The sequence below is a fragment of the Citrus sinensis genome, chromosome 7, assembly GCF_022201045.2.
Source record: "Citrus sinensis cultivar Valencia sweet orange chromosome 7, DVS_A1.0, whole genome shotgun sequence".
Classification (NCBI taxonomy): Eukaryota; Viridiplantae; Streptophyta; class Magnoliopsida; order Sapindales; family Rutaceae; genus Citrus; species Citrus sinensis.
The window spans coordinates 14337330-14359544 of NC_068562.1; the positions used below are offsets into that span (position 1 = coordinate 14337330).

The 22215-nt window shown below is 42.2% G+C and overlaps 5 protein-coding genes across 5 annotated transcripts in view; 3 read left to right on the forward strand and 2 right to left on the reverse strand.

Annotated features, from left to right (window-relative positions):
• The window catches only part of LOC127898820 (uncharacterized), a 94940-nt gene extending 78567 nt beyond the window's left edge, over positions 1–16373 (forward strand). The window contains exon 3 of the mRNA XM_052431309.1: positions 16231–16373. The gene's annotated coding sequence lies outside the window, so the exon portion shown is untranslated. The remainder of the gene's footprint in view (positions 1–16230) is intronic.
• On the forward strand, positions 4375–5465 carry LOC107175114 (protein NAR1-like). Its single transcript, XM_052431314.1, has 2 exons — positions 4375–4509; positions 4659–5465. The coding sequence occupies exons 1-2, from the start codon at positions 4375–4377 to the stop codon at positions 5268–5270; spliced, it is 747 nt and encodes a 248-aa protein (XP_052287274.1). The 3' UTR covers positions 5271–5465.
• Positions 6411–9533, reverse strand: LOC127898825 (receptor-like protein 52). The gene is made up of 2 exons (XM_052431315.1): positions 9119–9533; positions 6411–6631 (listed from the first exon to the last, which is right to left on the reverse strand). Exons 1-2 carry the CDS (start codon positions 9531–9533, stop codon positions 6411–6413), a joined length of 636 nt encoding a protein of 211 aa, XP_052287275.1.
• On the forward strand, positions 11077–16331 carry LOC127898826 (uncharacterized). The gene is made up of 4 exons (XM_052431316.1): positions 11077–11596; positions 12104–12273; positions 13729–15792; positions 16275–16331. The coding sequence occupies exons 1-4, from the start codon at positions 11077–11079 to the stop codon at positions 16329–16331; spliced, it is 2811 nt and encodes a 936-aa protein (XP_052287276.1).
• Positions 16374–18216: 1843 nt separating the features above from the next.
• LOC127898827 (uncharacterized) lies at positions 18217–20268 on the reverse strand. Its single transcript, XM_052431317.1, has 3 exons — positions 19689–20268; positions 18535–19334; positions 18217–18450 (listed from the first exon to the last, which is right to left on the reverse strand). Exons 1-3 carry the CDS (start codon positions 20266–20268, stop codon positions 18217–18219), a joined length of 1614 nt encoding a protein of 537 aa, XP_052287277.1.
• Positions 20269–22215: the final 1947 nt, after the last annotated feature.

The window sequence follows — 22215 nt, forward strand, 5'->3', positions numbered from 1 at the left end:
GGTGTTCGAAATTGAGCCGGATCGGGCTAGGTCTAGGGGTTTATCAAGAAAGTCTGAGTCCGATCCTTGAGCCCGGCAATTAAATATTTTAAAAAAATATATAGTTGTATTGAGGTTGTACCTTTTTAAATTGAGTTTATTTAATTAGGTTTTTATTAATAGAGCTTTTATAAATAGAGATTTTAGGCAAAAATTTTAATTATTTGGTTGTCAATGTGAACTTTTATTAAAAATTATAAAATTACTTTAATATGCAAATTTTTTAAAGTTAAGTTATGAAAATAATGAAATAAGATTGTAAAATAAGTAAATGATATTTTAAACATTTTAACATTAAAAAAAAAAATTTAACCCTTACTTCTAAAAGCTCAAAATTTAAGATTTTAATAGTAGAGACCAAATATCTTATTTAATATTGAAAAGTTCTACTAAAAAAAATCAAACAATAACAAAAAATTTGATTAGGAGCTTATGGGATTAAATAAATACTTATAACCAGGCCGCAGCTACTTTGCGTCATGGGTTTCATACCCAAGTCATTTGTCTTGTAGCATGGTCACCGTTAGATTTCATCTCGTGGCTGCAGAAGAGACACACAGACGCAAGAGAGTAACCTGAGATAAATGTAATGGGCCGGTAACACTGCAGGGAATTAACTTTTTGACAAAAAAAACGCCTGTGGTGGTTGGAAGTTGTAACAGTAACGCATGTAAAATAATTAAAAAAAGTGCATGCAAGTATTGGTTAAAAGCAAGAAGTTGGAAGCGTGCAAGTATGGGTTGGGGTTAGAATGATTTGAAAATTTCGAAAATAGTGACGAAAACATTTGGAAGTGGATTTAAGGTAATGAATTGCGTGCTTGGTGGGAAAAAAAATGCGAAATATCAACTGTAATTTTAAAAGTAGCCTGGCATGAATTTACAGTTGAGTTAGTGTATAATTCGATTTTGTGGGAAATTTGCGTATGAGTTGAGTAAATGAAAACCATATAAAAAAAATGTGAAGAAAAATTATGTAGCGTGTAATAATAATAATAAATAAATAAATAAATAAAAAATAAAAAAAATGATCAGGCAATGCATTGCAAAAGTAATTGGTGGGGAAAAAAGGGAAAAATTCCATTTAACCTGAATAATATGTAATTTTAATTTTATCCTTAGAGTTTAAATAATAGGCCATGCCATTTCCAAATTTGAACAACAACAATAATAATAATAAAACTAGTAATGGTTAATATTATAATTATGACGACGACGACGATGATAATTTGTGTAATAATAATAATTTTAAAAATAGTAAATCATCAACCAAGAAATGGAGGCTTTTTTGAGATGACTGATCAATTAAAAGAGGAAAAAAAAAGAGAAAAATATCTTCGACACTCTATTTTAACTATTTTTTGTGACAGTCTCAATTGTTTGTTGTAAGTATAGAAACTATGAGTTTTATAGTTTGTTAGAGAATAAGACCCTAATAAATTAGCATAATTAAAAAATTCTGTATTAGATGGATTGGAAAAGGATTTAAGTCTGTAAATCTGGAAAAATTCGTGAAATCAGGAGAAATAGTATATATTGAATTAAAAATATAAAACTGAAAAATATAGCAATGGTAGTGAGCCGTACAAAAAAAATGTAAAATTTAGATATAGTTAAATTAACACAATATTATATCTAATTTGATAACAATTCGAAAAAAAATAAAAAAATACGTAAATATAGCTTCGTATACATTAAGAAATAAAAAGCAAAACAAAAAACATAAGCTAAACAAAAAATTTTGGCATATAACACCGAAGCTATCCCCGACGGCATGCACAAGGCATAACTATTTCACTTCACCAGTTAAAGTAATTAAATGTAATAGCTAACTTTGTTTTGAAGCTTCTCGAGTTTCATAATTTTTTGCCGTTACACCGAAACTCTGAAGTTTGAACTTAGAAATTGATAATTTTAGTTACATTTGATGTACTGATCAAAACAAATGAAAATTTGTATATCGGTGTGTTAAAATTGGGAATTATGAATGTATTATCGTAGCTTAATATTAATTAATATGTTGTTCAATTATGATTTTAACTGGTAGTAAAGTTAATTTTACATTAGAAAATTTAATTGAAAAAAAAACAATATGAATGAGATATTTGTTTATATAAATACTGCGTAGATTGGATGGAAAAAAAATTGCATCTACAAATCAATCCGCCAAATGATGGAGTACATATGGATTGGGTCTGATTTGCATCCGATCCGTAAAAATATGAATTGGAATTCGATTTAGTTTAAGTAATCAGTGGATTTGATTTGATTGAACATATTAAAATTCATAAAATTGTGGATCATATATGGATTGATGTACAATCCGCAAAATCTGAGACGCGAACACCCGTAAAAGTGAACCTTCGTGTGCAGGGGGATGTGGACCAACATATCCAAATTAAATGAACAAGAACATGTGGTAAAGAACAAAGATGAACGATATTGGCGGCGGATGAGAAGAATGAAGGCCTGATTATGTTGTATAGTGACAGATGCACCCCCCCCCCCGGCCGGAGGTGATAAACAATATCAATCGGACACCGAGATGTGAATCACATGAATGTCGGCATCAATAAGAAAATTGTAACGCACGGGATGCAAAATGTCTCTCTACCCATCAATAAGGTATGAAGGGTTATTTAAAGTAAGAATAATACAGTTTCCTTTTCAAATTAGAAGGTGAAATTGCTGCCTCGTACCTAAATATGTTACAGGACTTTCGAATCTTATGTTCATCTGGGAAGATAAAAGGGTTATGTTAGAAGGCATAAAAGATAGTTCCTTAGAAAACAGTAATTTGATAGGAGAATGTCCCATAATCTATTAATGTAGGTTAATATTCATTGTTGACAATTTCAAAATTAAGTAATAGGATAATTATAGCAGAAATTATTTATTAAAATAAAAAATAATGTAATGTATGCGATGAGATTAAAGTAAATTTATAGGAATGAAATTACATGTTAGATTTAATTAATATGAAGAAATAAGATGACGACAGTATGAGGAGATGCTTTACATCGGTACCGAAGCATTTAGTAAATATATATGCAATTGGAAAATGGAAAAATTGGTACATGTTAATTTGCGTGATGATAATTTGCGTAATAATAACAACAATAAATTTAAAAATAGTAAATCATCAACCAAGAAATAGCAGCTTAATTGAGATGAATGATAAGTTAAAACAATAAAAAAGAAAGAGAAAAATATATTTGACACTATTTTATTTGTTGTAAGTAATAGAAAATATGAGTTGTATAGTTTGTTACAGAAGAAGCCCGAATTAAATTGTAATAATTAAAGAAGTAATAAAATTATCTGACATGTTATTTAGGGTGCGTTTGGGATTGATGTGCTGTATCTTTTAAGCTACAACTGCTGTGAAAAAAAAGCTGTAATTATGAAACAAAAGTTAATAATATATAGTAAATATAAATTTTAAATAATAATTTTGATAAAATTATTAAAGATATAATAGATTTTGTATTATACAAGTGAAAAATCATATCAATATAGCTTAAAAGCTACAGCAGCTAGTGTTTACCAAACACTTTAGTGCTGTAGCTTTTAAGCTACAGTTGTCCAACCTCAATCCCAAACGCACCCTTAGTAGCCCTTATTTGTTTCGTATAAGAGTTTAAAGTAATAGGTGTGAAATAAAAAATAATAATTTTAGTGTTCGAAAGAAATTGTGTTGGATATATGCATCACTTTTAGTCAGTATGTTTTATTGTAAATCTTAATTTATTAAGTAGAAAGCATATAATTCTCATAATATAATAACACACAGAGAGTCTTCTAGGTGACACAACTTAAAAGTAATTTTTAACTCTCAAGTATAAGAGTGTCTTATTATATTATATTTCGGTGACTTCGAGGTCGATACACAAAAAAAGATTTATTTGTTTATTTTACTTTTACTAAAAATGGTTAGGGTTATGGATCCACCCTTAGTAGTAAATAAAATTTAATAAATTCTTTTCGCCATTTTTTATTTAGATTTATTGCCGAAAAGATTAATTATATAAATTATCATTATTTTCCTTTTAATTTTATGATGGATTAAGTATTTATTGTGCCAAAATTTAATTTGTCTACAATAAATGAAAATATCATTTTGTCATACCTTATATTAAGAATTAAGAATTTATTGTGTCAAACTCCCTTGTTTGTCTACAATAAATCAAAATTTCAACATATAAAATATGTAAAAAATTAAATAGAGTTTATGTCCACTCACTTGGAGGGGAACAAGTGCTTAGTAAAAAAACACATGTAGTAAATTGAAAATATTTTTACGACTTATGTGTTTAAACAAATAACAAACTGATGTATGGAGTTGAGGTTGCAAGCGTTCCCCTTTGCCATTGAAACTAGCTACAAAGGTCTTGAGCGTTCTGCCTTTTCCACCAATAAATGTATTATTGTTTTAGTTGGAGACGTTAGAGTTGGCACCCTAGTGCTACAGGTAAAATAACAATACTCTTATTTCTTGTGTTTTCTTTGCTTGGCTCCATTAATATTTTACACGAATTACTTTTGTTTTAAATTTTGTTGGTGGCCTGCTTTGGGTATTCATTGTGGCACTCTCATTTTGTGGGTGAATGATTTTCATAGTCTCGATTTACTTGCATTTATTTTCATGCATGTTTTATTGTTGGATATTCTATATTATGGGGCATTATCTTGACCAATGTTGATGATGAAGGACATCTTTATGGGGTCGCTGGAAGTTCTGGTGGTTATGCAGAAACAGTATTCAGACATGCTGCCAAAACACTATTTGGAAAAGTTATTGAAGGCCATCTAGAATTTAAAACCATCAGAAACTCTGATTTCCGAGAGGTGGCTCTGGAAGTGGAGGGAAAAACATTGTTGAAATTTGCCCTATGTTATGGCTTCCAGAACCTGCAAAACATTGTCAGGAGAGTGAAAATGCGAAACTGTGATTATCACTTTGTGGAGGTCATGGCATGCCCTTCAGGTTGCATGAATGGTGGAGGTCAGGTCAAGCCTAAGCCAGGGCAATCATCGAAGGAGTTGATTAAGACACTGGAAACCATCTATTTGGAAAATGTAATGGTAGCTGATCCTTTCAAAAATCCTCTGGTGAAAAGCTTGTATGATGAGTGGCTTGAGCAACCTGGTTCAGAGAAAGCTAAAAAGCACGTGCACACAGAATATTATCCTGTGGTGAAAAGTATCACCGCTCAGTTGCATAATTGGTGAAAGCATTCACCATCCCAACACTTGATCGTAGACAATTTTGGAACTTAAGAACTCTCTTCTTGTGCCCCATGCCGTCTCCGAGTTGTTTTAGCAAATTTCAGACATGGCACCACAGCGATACTGGCCATTTTTTGTCAATCATGGGATTGCATTTGCAAGGAAGTCCAATTTTGATAGAGTAAACATATATTTATTTACTTCAAAGGTTTTCACTCATGTACATACTATGTATTAGAAATGTTACATATAGAAGAAAGCATTGAGGTAGGCACTGATGCCTCATGGCACTTAATTTCATTTCCTTGTATCATTTTTTCTTAGTTGAACAGTCCGAATAAGATTTCCTTTGCTCAAAAAAAAAAAAAAAAAGCTTCGGGGTTTCAATACCCAAGTGAATTAATGAAACATGTATTGAATAGCAAAGCTTACTCTCTCATCTGCTGGGATTGTAAATATCACATTTACTGGGTAGAAATTGAAGAAAACTCTTCTACAATTTCAGCCGTAACCACCTATATCACAAATTCTTCAATTTATTCATAAACTATTTTACCTTACCCTCCACAGAGTCTGCAGTTGACACACTAGCCAAAGTAATTGTAGGCAGAACCCTCGCATATCATACATTCAAAACAATTTAGACTCATAAATCATAATTCTTGAATTTACCCCAACGGAAAATGAAATTACAAAAGAAAAGAACAAACAAAATCAATTAACAATCATATAAACAAAACTCAGAAAAACAAAATAAATTAACAATCATACCAACAAAACCTAGAAAAAACAAAATAAATTAACAATCACATGAACAAAATAGATGCAGCACAATTTACCAAAATACAAACACTTGAACATAGCTTAATTTTATTGGAAAGCAATTCAAAAAGTCAATTAATTAATACAAATTGAAATTCCGACCAGATTTTTCAGCCCCCAATTTATTTGTTTATTACGATTTCACAATAACGAACCGGACTTAATTTGATCCAAATCGGAACTGAACCCGTCATGTCGTGCAGGTTTTATTTTTATTTTTTAAAAATCATTAAGTCAGGGGATGGGAAAAGGAAAAACCCTAGCCCCAAATTAGCAAAGCAAGCCGCCCACTTCTGCAAACTCAGAACTCAAGTTGGCGCCTTACATAGATGCAGCACCACCACCGCCACCATCACTAGGCGAATCAAAGTAGAGACGAAGCGGCAGCAGCAGCAGCCGTCGATTCTCAATTACAGCAGCAACAGAGCAGAGACGCAATTGCAATAGCACACGGAGCCGAGATGCAGCAGCAGCTTTCTCTCTCAACGCAGCAGCAGTAGCAGCTTTCTCTCTCAACGCAATAGCTGATTTTTCTTGAAGAACTGTGACAGTCAATTGTGGATGAAATACAAGAGTATTCACGAAGAGAGAGAGAGAGAGAGAAAAAGAGAGAGAGCTCTGCGAAATTGGATTGAATTATCTTTTTTGTTTTCGTTTTACTGGTATTACAGCTTCAGCCGGTTACCCATTTTCCAACCGTTAAATCTCAGCCGTTAACTACCTTTGTTAACAATCTAAGGATTCATTCGCTAAGAGACAAATAACTGGGGTACCAAACCCATGACGCAAGGTAGCTGGACCCCTTATAACCATTAGATAAACCATACCAATCAGACTACTAATTGCATTGTGATAATTGATATTGTCTTTGTTTCTATTCAATTTTATTTTAATTTCATGTAATTTTATTGTATTAAGTGTCACTATTACTCATCATTAATTAGTGTTATTTACTATTAATAACTTTTTTCCCCCTTTTTCATCTTTTAGTCTTTCTTTCCATGTGAAGGTTGCTTTTTCTTCCTTCTTTATAAAGGTTAGTATTTCCTTCCATGTGAAGGCTAACTTTTCTTTCCTTGTGAAGATTGGTTTCCAACTCATTCATATTATTTCAAATCTCTACAATAAATAAAAACATATTATTAAAATAACTATAATAATTCATATATTTCAATTTATTAAAATATAAAATATTTTAATATTATTAGTCTACTTCATAGATTACATTATTTATATAATATTTGTATTTATTAAAAATTTTAAAGTCTATTTTTTTAGATAATAGAGGTAAATGGTATAATAATCAAAAGGGGTCTTGGTGTCCTTTGACGAAAACTTAGAGGTGTTGGTGACCATTTCCCAAATCTTGGAAGTGTAGATGTGCTTTTCCCCTTACTAATATGTATTATACAATTAAGAGTCTACCGATAGACTGCCTATATTAACTTATTATAGCACAACCTAGATTTCTACCTCACGAATATTGGAAGGCTATTTGTTCTACCTACAAAATCAACTGAGAAAATTCATATCTTTATGTAATTTTTAATTAGGAGAGAAAAATTTAAGAGGACTTGGGAGAGTTGCAGTTCATCACTTAGCTAACTGCTGAGACGCAAGTTGGCAAGAAAATACTGTTAAAGTTAGATAAATTATGAACAACTATATTCAATATAAAAATTGCACAATACTAATGATTCAAAATAATTGACAATAAAAACATTATTGGCACACATACTAAAAGCTTTTATTTGTTTATTTGAGAGTTTTTCTTTTTCATTTATTTAAAAAGTAGATTGGTGGAAAAAATTCAAATAATTTTTTTTAGAAATTTTTAATTCTAATTTTATCAATAGCTGAACTCAAGTTACAATTGAATAAAACTATTTGAAAACCACTCAACTACGGTGTGGTTTAGGAATTTAGGAATTGAGAGTGTGGAGTGAGAGTGAAAATAAGTTGTTTACTTACATTGGAAGAAGAATGTAGAATAGGAGTCAGAATCTCATTTATATGTTTACTCTGATTTGGACTGTGAGTGAATTATTTTAAATTACACTTTTATCCTTATTTAAAAGATTGTAGTTTCTAATTACAACTGAATAAAAAATATATTTATAAAATAAACTATTTAATTTATCATTAATTTTAATTATATAAGTTACTAATAATTATTAATATTCTTAATTATGGAAATCATAATTTTTTATTAATTTTAAATTTAATTACATAAATTAAAAATTATTATAAGAGCAAAACAAACGAAACATTATTATTAATAATATAATACAAAATTATTATTTTCTTAGAATAAACCATTTATTATTATTAGCTATCAATATTAAATAAATATAATAATTTTATTTTTCAAATAAAGATAGTATATTGTAATATTATTAATTCTCTATGAATATAATGATATTACTTTTAAATAATTTTGGCTTAGATTACATAAATTATTATTTTTAACTAAATATAATAATATTATATAAATAAATATAATGTTTTTAATTTTAAATAATATAATATTATTTTATTTTAATAAATATAAATTTTATTATATTTCATAAGGAAAAGAAGATATGTGAGAATCCCACTCCTTACAAAAAAAAAAAGAGTGGGATCTATGGAGTGGGAGTTCCACTCTCCTCCTCACATAAGAAAGAAAACATACACTGAAATATGAAGAATTATAAAGGCCTGAATTAAATACAATATGAATTACTATTTTAAACAAACTACTCGGCCAGGCCACAAGGGCCCGAAACCTTTTTGGGCTCATTTCTTATATGGGCTCAAAACTCAAGACTTCCAAGTGAACAAATGGAATATGATCATGAATCGCTATGTATCTAGCTTGGAGTTGGAATCATACACAATCTTGCACATATTAATTTACTATGGCCTCACGGAGATATGTTGTGTATGTAACTCAGAAGGACGTGTTTGGCTTTCATTCGTCAAAGGAGGTCCGTACAATCCTTTGTTTCCTTCATAAGAAGTTGGTGAAAATGATTGGAGTTGAGTACTTGTCGGAATCTTTCCCACTAAGTTATTGTACGAGAGATTTAGCACCGATAGGAAATTTAGGCTTGCAAGCTGGGAAGGAATTTTTCCACTGAGGTTGTTCATTGAGAGGTCCAAGGACTCAATCTGTTTCAAGTTCCCAAAAGATGATGGTATCGAGCCTGTGAGAGCATTGTGCGACATGTTCAGAGCATAAAGTGATTTGAATTGTCCCATTTCTTTTGGTATTGGCCCTTCGAAATTGTTGCTTGAAAAGTCAATGGAAGTGAATATATTTGGGACCTTCAGTAGCATGATCTCAACATTTTTTACTGTAACTGTTACACTAACCTCATAGAATCGGTTGCTCGACATATCATATCCAAGATGGTTGAGCTCAGATCCGGATTTGGTTTCAGTAACCATCATTTTCTCCATCGTAAGTAACCATTTTTGCGATAGTCTTCCGCTGAATTTATTGGATGCTAAGTCGACTATTTGAAGTAGAGGCCAGGAGACATTATGTCTTGGACAACTAATGTGTCTGGAGAAGTTGTTTGATCGCAAAACTAGAACTTGCAAACGAGAAGCATTCCTTAACCAGCACGGGAAATTATCACTGATATGGTTATTCCTGAGGTCTAAAACCTGCAGCATATTGCAATTGGCAAGAGATTTTGGTACCACTCCTTGTAGTTGATTTCTACTGAGATCTAGAATTTGCAACCTACAATTTCTTGGAAATATTGTGTCAGAAAGAATGCCATTGAGGTTGTTTCTCCCTAAATTTAAAACCCCTAGAGTGTTGCTACTGTTGGTGATTAAACATGTAGGAATTGTGCCACTCAAATTGTTGTTTGATAAGCCAAGAACTTGAAAATAGGTAGCCTTGCATACAGATTCCGGGATGACTCCAACGAGACTATTGTTTGCAGTGAAAAAGTATTCGGTTTCAGACATGAAATTACCAATGTCAGCTGGGATGGAAGTAAAATTATTGTTGGAGTAATCGACGTAGGAAGGACTTGGTGACATGTGAGGGATATTTCCTCGGAGCTGGTTGGAGTGCAGGTCAAGCAAGCGGATACCAGAAATAGAGTAAGGTTTGTTTGGGAGGGATACTGTTTGGGACAAATGCGTCGAAGGGACCAGGAATGACGAGCAGACATCTGATGGCGGAGTTCTGCGAACCGGTGTGTTCCGTTAAAGCCTGGCGCGTGGAAGAACAGGAGCAGAAACATCCTGCTCGTCCACGATGTTGTCGTCCGCGAGGCCAATTCCTATAAAAGGCATGAGGCCATTCCGGCTAGAGATCGAGAGGCGAGGAGACCCGGTCGACGGCAGTTGGCAAGACGTGCTCTCCAGCACGAGAATCTAGGCACAACAGCCACGCTTTCCCCAGAACCGCGACGTAACACGCAAGGTCTCACAGAGCCGTGGCAGCCACGCTTTCCCCAGAACCGTGGCGTAACACGCAAGGTCTCACAGAGCCGTGCCAGCCACGCTTTCCCCTGAACCGTGGCGTAACACGCTAGATCCCATGTTTTGCCCATAACGCAGCAGTTGGAGTCCCATACCGTCTCGAAAAGAGCGGAAGACTGAGATTCAGAGGAAGCCTATAAAAAGGTAGCCAACGAAGGTAAAAGGGTTGGCATTCTTGAGAAAAGGGGAGAAAACCACAAGAAACGCCATAAGACCTGTGGCAAGCTTTTCCCGAACCTTCATATCTGACTTGAGCGTCGGAGGGTTTGCGCCGGGAAAACAACCGGCGTACTCTGACTTATCTGTGTACGCAGGGACCTCCGGAGAAGAAGCCTGGCGAGGAGACCTCCTGGTAGTGACGAAGTTGATCGAGCAGAGATCCTGATCGTAGAACGAGGAGAACCGGAATCTCGCATCAACATTTTGGCGCCGTCTGTGGGGATCCAGAGCAAAAAGCTTCTGTTGATAGCAAGAAGAGGGGGGGAGTAAGCGAAAGGCAATGGAGATAGGAGGAAGTAGCGCACAAGAGGGTGACATAAGGCTTAACGATTCCGTGACGCTGAGGGAGGTAATCAGCGAAGCACGGGAAAAAGTCATGTTCGACCGGATGGAGCGAATGAAAAAGCAGATGGAAACCTTGACAACCATCCTGCATGAGCTGCGGAACGAGCGAAGGGTAACCCAAGAGGGAAGGGTGAGAGGCGGTGGAGCGGCACCAGGTACCGATAGTGCGGAGAGAAGTCAAACCGCTGGGAGATTTGGTGGTGAGAGAGGTAACGTACCTCTGCGAGGAGAATTTCATAGAGAAAGAGAGCAGTCCCCGGTAAGACAGACTTGTGACGGGGGCGACGGGGTGGTGAATGCAGAGGAAACAGAACTGAGGCAACACTTACATGATGTAGAGCGAGAGCGGGATCAAGCTGCAGCGCGCGACCCTGGTCGCGCAGGACAGCTGGAGGAGGAAGTGCGAAGGCTAGCGCAAATAATTGATGACATGCAAGGGAGGAACAAAGCCCCTGGTTGGAGGATAATGCTGGACGGGGAATCACCGCTCGCAGCAGAGATCATGAGGGCAGTTATTCCGAGAGATTTCCGCCTCCCCGACCTCAGATACTCGGGAAGAACTGACCCGCTGATGCACATGGAGCGCTTCAACGACATAACGGGGGTACAGGGATTATCTCCATCCCAAAGGTGCAGGGTGTTCCCACTATCCCTTGAGGGACGTGCACGAGAATGGTACAGGAAACTTCCTCGGGGCAGCATAAAAACCTTCGAGCAGATGTGCCAGGAATTCGCAGAGCAGTTTAGTGGGGCAATGTCACCGGAAGATGACATGATGGAGCTGAAGAGCATGAAACAGGGGGAGCAAGAAACCCTTCGGGAATTCATCAAGAGGTTTCATCGGGCTGTCCTCGACTTGGGAGCCTTCAACCACCCTCAGGCATTAAGGGGACTGAAAGAAGGGGTGAAGATAGGAAGGCTGTGGTACAATTTGAGAAGCCCAGCTATTCAAACGTATGCAGCCGCATACGAACAGGCTAAAAGAGACATCGAGATTGAGGAGGAGAAGGCTGCACGGATCAAGACAGACCAATTGGAAGGGTTAGGGAGGAAAGAGAAGAAAGCATTACCAACTAATGGGCCGATCAGGAGGAGGGACCACCAGATCTCCGGTAGTGGAGCAGGAGGTAGGGTAATTGCTTACCAGCCTCATCAGAGGCCGCCACAGTATCAGCGCAGCAGGGCGCCGCCTCCTCGTTCCCCAGCTAGGGAGCCTTGGAGAAGACATGATCCGGCATCCGGCGATCTTCATCAACATTCCCACGGTAGCAGGACGAGCAGACCAGAAGCACTCCCACCGCCCCCAACTCACAGTGGGGCAAACAGAGAAAGAGCAGTGCATCTGGTCGACCAGAACCAGGACTATGGGCGGTACACTCCCTTGAAGATGCCCCTGGATGAGGTGTACGAGGCCATAAAGGGTCGAGGGCTGCTGCACCTCCCTACACCAATAACAAAGCTACCCAACAGGAGGGATAGAGGACGTTATTGCAAGTTCCATGGCACCCATGGCCATACCACAGCAGAGTGTAGAGATCTCAAGACCCAGGTCGAAGATTTGGTGAGAAATCGGTACCTGGATGAGTTTATGGATGGGACTTTCCCGATGGTGGCCACAACGGATGAAGGGGAGCAGAGTGAAGGAATCTTGAGACGCGAGCCGCCCGCAGCGAGGGTGATAGCTGGGGGCCCAACGTTGGCCGGAGATTCGAACAGATCGAGAAAAAATTATGCCAGATACGCCATGACCAGTAAAGAGATACTCTTCAACACCCCAGCAGCCAAACGAGCAAGGGTCAGGCAAGTGCCAATCATGTGGACGGATGAGGATGAGGAATGGATTCTATACCCCCACGAGGACGCTTTAGTCATCAAGGCTACGATCGCTAGCAAGAAGTTTGACCGGATACTGGTTGATACGGGGAGCTCAGTTGATGTGCTATTTAAATCAACTTTGGAAGAAATGGGAATAGCCGACCGGAAGTTGGAATACACCAACACCTCCTTGAAGGGGTTCGGAGGAGGGAAGCTGGTCCCTCTGGGCGTGGTCGAACTGCCTATCACAATCGGGGGCCCCCCGACAGAAAGAACAATGATACTGGACTTCGTCGTAGTGGACGAGGAAGGTCCTTACCAGATGATCCTAGGTCGGCCATTTTTAAGGATGAGCAAAGCGGTGCTGTCCAACCATTATCTGGCTCTGAAGTACCGGGTGAATGGGGTAGTCGGAGTGGTACGAGGAGACCAGAGGATCGCAAGAAGCTGCTACTCCTCGGCAGCAAGGGAGGCGATGCAGATAACATCCCTCGATACCCGAGTGGAAAACAAGACTGGCAGACAAGAACCCGTAGAGGATCTGGAAACAGTGAGCATGGGACCAGAGAACCCGGGAAAGACGATCAGAATCGGGTCGAGACTTGAGGGAGAGCAAAAGCAGGAGTTGGTGAAATGCTTACAGGCTCACGCCGACGTGTTTGCCTGGACACATGAGGACATGCCAGGGATTGACCCAGAGGTAGCATGTCATAGGCTGGCAATAAAGAAAGGTGCTCGGGCAGTAAGGCAGAAGAGGAGGTGCTTCAACCAGGAGAGGTATGAGGCTGTAAATGATGAGGTGGAGAAGCTTCTGAGAGCGGGGTTCATTCGGGAAGTCAATTACCCGGAGTGGATATCAAATGTGGTGTTGGTAAAGAAGGCAAACGGCAAGTGGAGGATGTGTGTGGATTTCACAGACCTCAATAAGGCGTGCCCAAAAGACAGCTTCCCTTTACCAAAGATCGATCAGCTAGTAGATTCAACGGCTGGACATGGTCTGCTTAGCTTCATGGACGCATTCTCGGGATACAACCAGATCCCCATGTACGAGCCGGATGAGGAGAGCACGGCTTTCATCACTAACCAAGGTCTGTTCTGTTACAGGGTGATGCCATTCGGTCTCAAGAATGCTGGGGCCACCTATCAAAGGCTGGTGAATAAAGTCTTTAAGCCCTTGATCGGGAAAACCATGGAGGTGTACGTGGACGACATGATCACCAAGTCCAAAATCCCGAAGGAACATGTCAGACATCTCGAGGAGACGTTCGAGCTTTTGAGGAAGTATAAGATGAAGCTCAACCCGGAGAAGTGTGCTTTTGGGGTCGAGTCAGGGAAATTCCTGGGATTCATGGTGAGCCATAGGGGGATTGAAGCAAATCCCGAGAAGATCCAGGCGATTGTGCAAATGACGTCTCCTCGAAACCTGAAGGAGATGCAGAGCCTCACGGGGAGGCTGGCGGCGTTGAGCAGATTCATATCCAAGGCTACAGATAAGTGTCAGCCATTCTTTCAAGTGATAAGGAGGGGAAAGAAAACGGAATGGACCCCAGAATGCGAGGAAGCCTTCCGGAACTTGAAGCATTACTTGCAGCAAGCCCCGCTACTGTCCACACCGAGGGATGGGGACAAGTTGAATCTGTATTTGGCGGTATCTGATCGGGCCGCCAGTTCCGTTCTAGTGAGAGAGGAAGAAGGAATTCAGTATCCGATATACTACACCAGCAAGGCCCTGCTCGACGCTGAGACCAGATACCCAACGACGGAGAAATGGGCACTGGCCCTTGTGGTTGCTGCTCGGAAGTTGAGGCCGTACTTTCAAGCATTCCCGGTCTCGGTAATCACCAACCAGCCATTGCGTCAAATTCTGCACAAGCCGGATGCCTCTGGTCGGCTCGTCAAATGGGCTGTAGAGCTGAGCGAATTCGACTTAGACTATAAACCCCGCGCGGCGATAAAGGCCCAGGCAATGGCCGATTTCGTAGCTGAGTTCGCGGAGCCCGAAGTATGCTTGGGTCAGCAAGATGCAGATGTAGGCAACGACGAAACTCAAGTATGGCAGATATCTGTGGATGGGTCATCAGGAGAGCGGGGTTCAGGAGCAGGGATTGTCCTGGAAGGCCCAGAGGGGGAGGAGATCTCTTATGCTGTAAAGTTGGAATTTGCAGCCACAAATAACCAGGCAGAATATGAAGCCTTGATAGCAGGGCTGGAATTGGCTAGGGCCGTGAAAGCGGACAGAGTTAAGATCAGAACCGATTCCCAGCTGGTTGCGAATCATGTCAGTGAAAGATTCCAACCAAGAGAGGAGAAGATGGAACAGTACCTAAGGATAGTCAGGCAGATGATGGGGAAGTTCGAAGCAGTGGAGGTGATACAAATCCCCAGGGAGCAGAATAGTCGAGCAGACATTTTGGCTAGGATGGCAGCCGTCGCCGACCCAAAAATGCCAAAGTCGGTCCCCCTAGAAGTGAAGTCTCGCCCGAGTATCGAGCAAAATTTGGGGGTGTTGCGGATAGAACAAAAAAGCTCGTGGAGGGACCCGATAGTTTCATACCTTAGAGACGGGGTCTTACCACCAGATAAGCTACGGGCTCGGAAGATTAGAGCTCAGGCCTCGAGATACACGATGATCGATGGGGTACTGTATCGACGAGGATATACATTACCGTTCCTTCGGTGTTTGGACGATGACGACGCGGATTACGTGCTGAGGGAAGTGCATGAAGGAATTTGCGGAAATCATTCTGGCGGGAGGTCCCTGGCCCACAAGGTTCTAAGGCAGGGATATTTCTGGCCGACGATGCACCAGGATGCGCAAAGGAAGACCAGGAGCTGTGTAAGCTGCCAGAGTTTTGCGAATTTCTCTAACCAACCACCAGAGAAGCTCACCTCCATGGCCTCCCCTTGGCCATTCGCTCAATGGGGAATTGATTTGATCGGCCCATTGCCAAAGGGACGAGGAGCAGCAACACATGCGATAGTCGCTATAGATTACTTCACGAAGTGGATAGAGGTAGAAGCCCTTAGCAGGATCACAGAGAAGAAAACAACAGACTTCGTGTGGAGAAACCTGGTCTGTCGATACGGGATCCCATATGCCTTGGTAACGGATAATGGCAGGCAGTTCGATAATCACAGCTTCAGGGATTTCTGCCAGAACCTCGGGATAGAGCTGAAGTATTGCTCGCCTGCTCACCCTCAATCGAATGGACAAGTAGAAGCAGCCAACAAGACAGTCAAGAGGCTTCTGAAAACCAGGCTCGGAGCAAAAAAGGGTGCGTGGGTTGACGAGCTGTCAGGTGTGCTATGGGCATACAGAACAACCCACAAAACCGCAACGGGGGAGACACCGTTCGCTTTGGCTTTCGGACATGAAGCGGTCGTGCCGGCTGAGGTAGGAACGACCACACACCGGACAGATATGTTTGAATCTTGATCTGCTAATGGAGAGGAGGGAACAAGCAGCCGAGCGATCAGTCACTTACCAACAGAGGGTTGCTCGGTATTATAACCAGAAGGTGAACATACGGCAATTCAGGGTCGGAGACTGGGTACTGAGAAGAGTGAATCAGAGCACCAAAGATTCGACTCAAGGAGTGCTGGGACCGAATTGGGAAGGGCCGTATAGAGTCAAGCAGATAGCGGGGCCCGGAGCTTACAAGCTGGTTCGCGCGGACGGCCACGAAGTGAAACGCCCATGGAACGCAGCACACCTCCGAAAATACTTCCAGTAAGACTTGCTCACATTTTAAAGCAATTTCTGCTCATGCTGTCTATCTTTTATTTTTATGTTTTATGTCCGAACAATTTCATGTAAGTCAAATCCTGCCATTAATGTAACGTCGACGAATTTTATTCGCTTGAAACCGAAAAAAATCCTAAGGTATGCAAAGGCTCGCCAAGTCTCAGAGCCTGTCTTATGGCGAGACAGAAGCCAAGCATGCCAGGATCTGCTCGGCCACGAGAAGGCAGCAGAATCCAAATCGTTTGAAGAAAATCCTGAGGCATGCAAAGGCTCGCCAAGTCTCAGAGCCTGTCTTATGGCGAGACAGAAGCCAAGCATGCCAGGATCTGCTCGGCCACGAGAAGGCAGCAGAATCCAAATCGTTTGAAGAAAATCCTAAGGCATGCAAAGGCTCGCCAAGTCTCAGAGCCTGTCTTATGGCGAGACAGAAGCCAAGCATGCCAGGATCTGCTCGGCCACGAGAAGGCAGCAGAATCCAAATCGTTTGAAGAAAATCCTAAGGCAGGCAAAGGCTCGCCAAGTCTCAGAGCCTGTCTTATGGCGAGACAGAAGCCAAGCATGCCAGGATCTGCTCGGCCACGAGAAGGCAGCAGAATCCCAATCCTCGAAAAACCTAAGGCATGCAAAGGCTCGCCAAGTCTCAGAGCCTGTCTTATGGCGAGACAGAAGCCAAGCATGCCAGGATCTGCTCGGCCACGAGAAGGCAGCAGAATCCAAATCGTTTGAAGAAAATCCTAAGGCAGGCAAAGGCTCGCCAAGTCTCAGAGCCTGTCTTATGGCGAGACAGAAGCCAAGCATGCCAGGATCTGCTCGGCCACGAGAAGGCAGCAGAATCCAAATCGTTTGAAGAAAATCCTAAGGCAGGCAAAGGCTCGCCAAGTCTCAGAGCCTGTCTTATGGCGAGACAGAAACCAAGCATGCCAGGATCTGCTCGGCCACGAGAAGGCAGCAGAATCCAAATCGTTTGAAGAAAATCCTAAGGCAGGCAAAGGCTCGCCAAGTCTCAGAGCCTGTCTTATGGCGAGACAGAAGCCAAGCATGCCAGGATCTGCTCGGCCACGAGAAGGCAGCAGAATCCAAATCGTTTGAAGAAAATCCTAAGGCATGCAAAGGCTCGCCAAGTCTCAGAGCCTGTCTTATGGCGAGACAGAAGCCAAGCATGCCAGGATCTGCTCGGCCACGAGAAGGCAGCAGAATCCAAATCGTTTGAAGAAAATCCTAAGGCATGCAAAGGCTCGCCAAGTCTCAGAGCCTGTCTTATGGCGAGACAGAAGCCAAGCATGGCGGGATCTGCTCGACCGCGTAAAGGCGAGCAGAATCCCGAACATCGGAAAATTTTCTAAGGCAGGTGGCGAAACCATATACCAAGCCATAGCCAGCTCGACCAGACGAGGACGAGCAGGCTCTCGTAATTACCACACAAGAGAGTAATCAAAAACATTTCTATTAATTTGTTAATAATTAACAAAGCAGATAATCTTCACAAACATTGTTCATTACAATACAAGAAACATATCAGGAAGGTCGTGGATCAGTAAGCCCAGCAGCGTCGGTTGGCTGGACCTCCTCAGGTGCAGGAGGAGTATCACCAGTCGCATCAAGAGGGGCGCTCGCCTCGCCAACATCGGCAGGGACTGCACGAGGAGGAGAGTCTCCCTCCTCAATCACGATCGGCTCTGCCCCTTCGGCATCTTCCTTGGCCGCCTCCTCGTCCATATGTTGAGCAACACCAGCTGCAAGGTCATCCATCTTCAGATCAGGGTGTTGCTTCCCGAGGACGGCCATGATACAACGATAGGAATGCCGAAGTCCCTGGTCGTACTGGTTGTCGGCCTCCCTCTCCAAGTTCTCTATATGAGCTCGGTGGGAATCGCGGAGAGATTCGAGCTGAGCCTCATACATAGCCCTCTGCCCTTGGAGATCCTCCTTAACCTTGGTCAGCTCCTCCTCGAGGGTAATGGCTTTTGCTTGAGCAAGGGACTCTTGCTCTATCAGCTTGAGGTTCTCAACGTTTAGCTCCCCCGCTTTTTTCTCGGCAACGTCAGCTCTGGTCGTCGCCGATTGAATGTCCTCCTTCATCTTCCTGTCGTAACGGCCAACCTTGGCCTTATAGTAGGTGGCCATGCAGCTGAGATGGAAAGCACTATACTGCATGGCTCCCACCAGCTCGCCCAGGGTACAACCGTCAAAGCCCTCCAGGTCCTTCTTGCTCACGAGTTTAGACAACTCATTGAGATAGGGAACCAAGTGTTCTGGTCGGCTGTCGGGTAAGCGAGACCGAGGCACAACAGGTGGAGAAGAGGAAGCAGGATCAGTGGCTGCTCTACTGGATTCCCCGACTTTAGCAGAGGCAGGAGGGAGAGCCTGCAAGGGAGGAACCTGCTGCACGATGTTCTTTCGCTTCGCAGCGGGAGCATCTTTGTCCTGGTCCCTATCGGTTGTTGGAGGCCGAGAGCGTTTCCTGGTCAGAGCTCCAATCACTGCGTCCTCCATCTTATGGCCAGGAAGTATCAACCGAGACTCGAGGAAGTTGTATGTAGATAGCAGTTCTCGGCTCGAGCAGGAATTGGCCAATACAGCCTCGACCCGTTTAAGCTGACCAGGTCGGAGCGGGAAGTGAACACCCCAGGAAACTACAGCACAAACAGACACTTGGTTAGAGACAAACCAATACAGCAGGAACAATTATGGATACAAGACATCTAAAGCGAGCAGGCAACCTGGGACCGTGAAACGGGGTGGGACGCGACAATCCTTCCCGTCTATTTGTGCAACTTGACCCCAGGGACCCCCAGCAAAAAAGAATTTCCTCTTCCAAGTCCCACCACCACCAGTTGGAAGATCAGTTATGGGTTTCCTGCTCTTGGTACCAGATTGGAAGTAGTACCAGCCGGCATCTTTAGGGCTGCTCTTCAGCTGGTACAGGTGCTTCACCTCATCAACCGTGGGCTCGCTTTGGCAACATCTGTCCCACAATATGAACAGACCAGAGAGCACTCTCCACCCGTTGGGGTTCAGCTGACCAGGAGCCAGATTTAGCCCGTTAAGTATCCGGGCAAAGTAAGGCTGCAAGGGACACCTCAGCCCATACTTAAAGCTCTCCAGATACAGGGTAACGTATCCCCTGGGAGGCCGGCTAGGTGTATCCTTCTTTCCTGGGATCTTAAGAGGTATCTCACCAGGAATACTATACCTAAGTCGGAGGTCATTGAGCTCGTCAAACGTGGTCGTACACGACATGTAATCAATGGCATAATCACGCGACAAGGCTCTACCTCCTACTGTACCCCGTTCTTCTGGTCGTGATGCTCCTGATGGGGACGCCTCACCAGAATCATCCCCTTGACCCTCACTCAAGGTGTTCTCCGATCCAGAAGATCCTTCTTCATCGCTACTGTCGCTCGAGGGGGTTGTTTGGGGAGACATCCTCCTAGCGCTAGTACCAACACTAGACCTAATGGGCTCTAAGGGGATCCCGGGATCAAAAGCAAAATCAGCGGGCAGACTAGGCAAAAAACCTAGTTCGTCGTCACCAACCTCAACGACCTTCTCCTTACCCTTCGACATATCCTAAGTTCTAACCAAAACACCACCGCCAACTACAACCTCAAGCAAAGCAGAGAGAAAGGAAATTACCTACAACTAACCAATACCGAAAAAAAATAGAAGAAATACCTGAAGCAGGGACTCGGTCAGAGAGAGACAGGGATGACAGCTTTGGCGCCGAGGTTCATTCGCCGGAGAGACAAGAATGGAGAAAATGACGAGTTCGTGTTTGAAGATTTTGGGTTTCCTTACTGAGAAGCAAACTCTTGGGCTGCCAGCATTTAATGACGCATATTCCGAGAATCCCGTAACCGTCGGTTTGAAATTCAAATGGAGGGGGGGATTTCTGCCACGTCACCTCGTCCGCGATTAAATGCGACATGACTCCTGGCAGCCTTTTCCAAACCCACGCGAGCGAGTACTATCGAGTTTCTACTGCTGGTCCACTACATTATCCAACACCAGAAACTGGGGGACCGGTGTTTGGGAGGGATACTGTTTGGGACAAATGCGTCGAAGGGACCAGGAATGACGAGCAGACATCTGATGGCGGAGTTCTGCGAACCGGTGTGTTCCGTTAAAGCCTGGCGCGTGGAAGAACAGGAGCAGAAACATCCTGCTCGTCCACGATGTTGTCGTCCGCGAGGCCAATTCCTATAAAAGGCATGAGGCCATTCCGGCTAGAGATCGAGAGGCGAGGAGACCCGGTCGACGGCAGTTGGCAAGACGTGCTCTCCAGCACGAGAATCTAGGCACAACAGCCACGCTTTCCCCAGAACCGCGATGTAACACGCAAGGTCTCACAGAGCCGTGGCAGCCACGCTTTCCCCAGAACCGTGGCGTAACACGCAAGGTCTCACAGAGCCGTGCCAGCCACGCTTTCCCCTGAACCGTGGCGTAACACGCTAGATCCCATGTTTTGCCCATAACGCAGCAGTTGGAGTCCCATACCGTCTCGAAAAGAGCGGAAGACTGAGATTCAGAGGAAGCCTATAAAAAGGTAGCCAACGAAGGTAAAAGGGTTGGCATTCTTGAGAAAAGGGGAGAAAACCACAAGAAACGCCATAAGACCTGTGGCAAGCTTTTCCCGAACCTTCATATCTGACTTGAGCGTCGGAGGGTTTGCGCCGGGAAAACAACCGGCGTACTCTGACTTATCTGTGTACGCAGGGACCTCCGGAGAAGAAGCCTGGCGAGGAGACCTCCTGGTAGTGACGAAGTTGATCGAGCAGAGATCCTGATCGTAGAACGAGGAGAACCGGAATCTCGCATCAACAAGGTTCTTGCAAGCTCACAATGAGATTGTGTGAAAGATTTAAGTACCGAAGATTGCCACTACCAACTTCCCAAATCCAATTTGGTATTTCTCCAGATATTTGGTTATTTGAAATGTCCAAAACAGAAAGTTGTGATTGGTTTTTTAGAATAGGAATGACCCGTGGTTTGCTTGAAGCCAGTCTCAATCTGCTAAACTTATTGGAAGAAAGATCGAGGGTATCAAGGTTTCTGAGTTCAAAGAATAATGAAATGGGAACAGGCCCTTCTAATCTGTTGCCACTTAAATCAAGGTCAAACAATACAGACGAGGACACATTTGACAGTTCAGGAAGTTGGTTCTCAAACTGGTTGTTGGAGAGCCGAAGCATCTCCAGATTTGGAAGTAGAAACAGAGATCTGGGAATACTTCCATTAAGTAAATTGTGTGACAAGAGAACAAGATTGAGATTTACAAGTTGTTCCCAGAAGGTGGATGAGATCCCACCACTTAAATTATTGAACGAAAGGTCTAAGTAGTTGAGATTTCTTGACTTGTGAAGAGATGGGATGCGACCAGAGAAATGGTTAGATGAGAAGTCCATGTGAAATAATTGGGTAAGATTAGCCATTGAAGGGGGAATTGGCCCTGTGAAATTGCACCTTCTAACCTCTACCCTTGTCAAAATTTCAAGATTCCCAATGGAATCTGGT

Excerpts from the sequence above, each read along its gene's own strand:
- LOC107175114 (XM_052431314.1), top strand. The coding sequence starts at position 4,375 with ATGGAGTTGAGGTTGCAAGCGTTCCCCTTTGCCATTGAAACTAGCTAC. Across the intron at positions 4,510-4,658 it reads TTGGCACCCTAGTGCTACAG|TCTCGATTTACTTGCATTTA; the intron begins GTAAAATAACAA and ends TGATTTTCATAG.
- LOC127898825 (XM_052431315.1), bottom strand. The coding sequence starts at position 9,533 with ATGGAGAAAATGATGGTTACTGAAACCAAATCCGGATCTGAGCTCAAC. Across the intron at positions 6,632-9,118 it reads AGTGGGAAAGATTCCGACAA|TTCTTCAAGAAAAATCAGCT; the intron begins GTACTCAACTCC and ends TGACTGTCACAG.
- LOC127898826 (XM_052431316.1), top strand. The coding sequence starts at position 11,077 with ATGGAGATAGGAGGAAGTAGCGCACAAGAGGGTGACATAAGGCTTAAC. Across the intron at positions 11,597-12,103 it reads AGGGAGGAACAAAGCCCCTG|CCGCATACGAACAGGCTAAA; the intron begins GTTGGAGGATAA and ends AAACGTATGCAG. Across the intron at positions 15,793-16,274 it reads AAAGGAAGACCAGGAGCTGT|AACAACCCACAAAACCGCAA; the intron begins GTAAGCTGCCAG and ends ATGGGCATACAG.
- LOC127898827 (XM_052431317.1), bottom strand. The coding sequence starts at position 20,268 with ATGTCGAAGGGTAAGGAGAAGGTCGTTGAGGTTGGTGACGACGAACTA. Across the intron at positions 19,335-19,688 it reads CGGGTGGAGAGTGCTCTCTG|TTTCCTGGGGTGTTCACTTC; the intron begins GTCTGTTCATAT and ends TTTGTGCTGTAG. Across the intron at positions 18,451-18,534 it reads TAGAGAACTTGGAGAGGGAG|ATGGATGACCTTGCAGCTGG; the intron begins GCCGACAACCAG and ends CCTGATCTGAAG.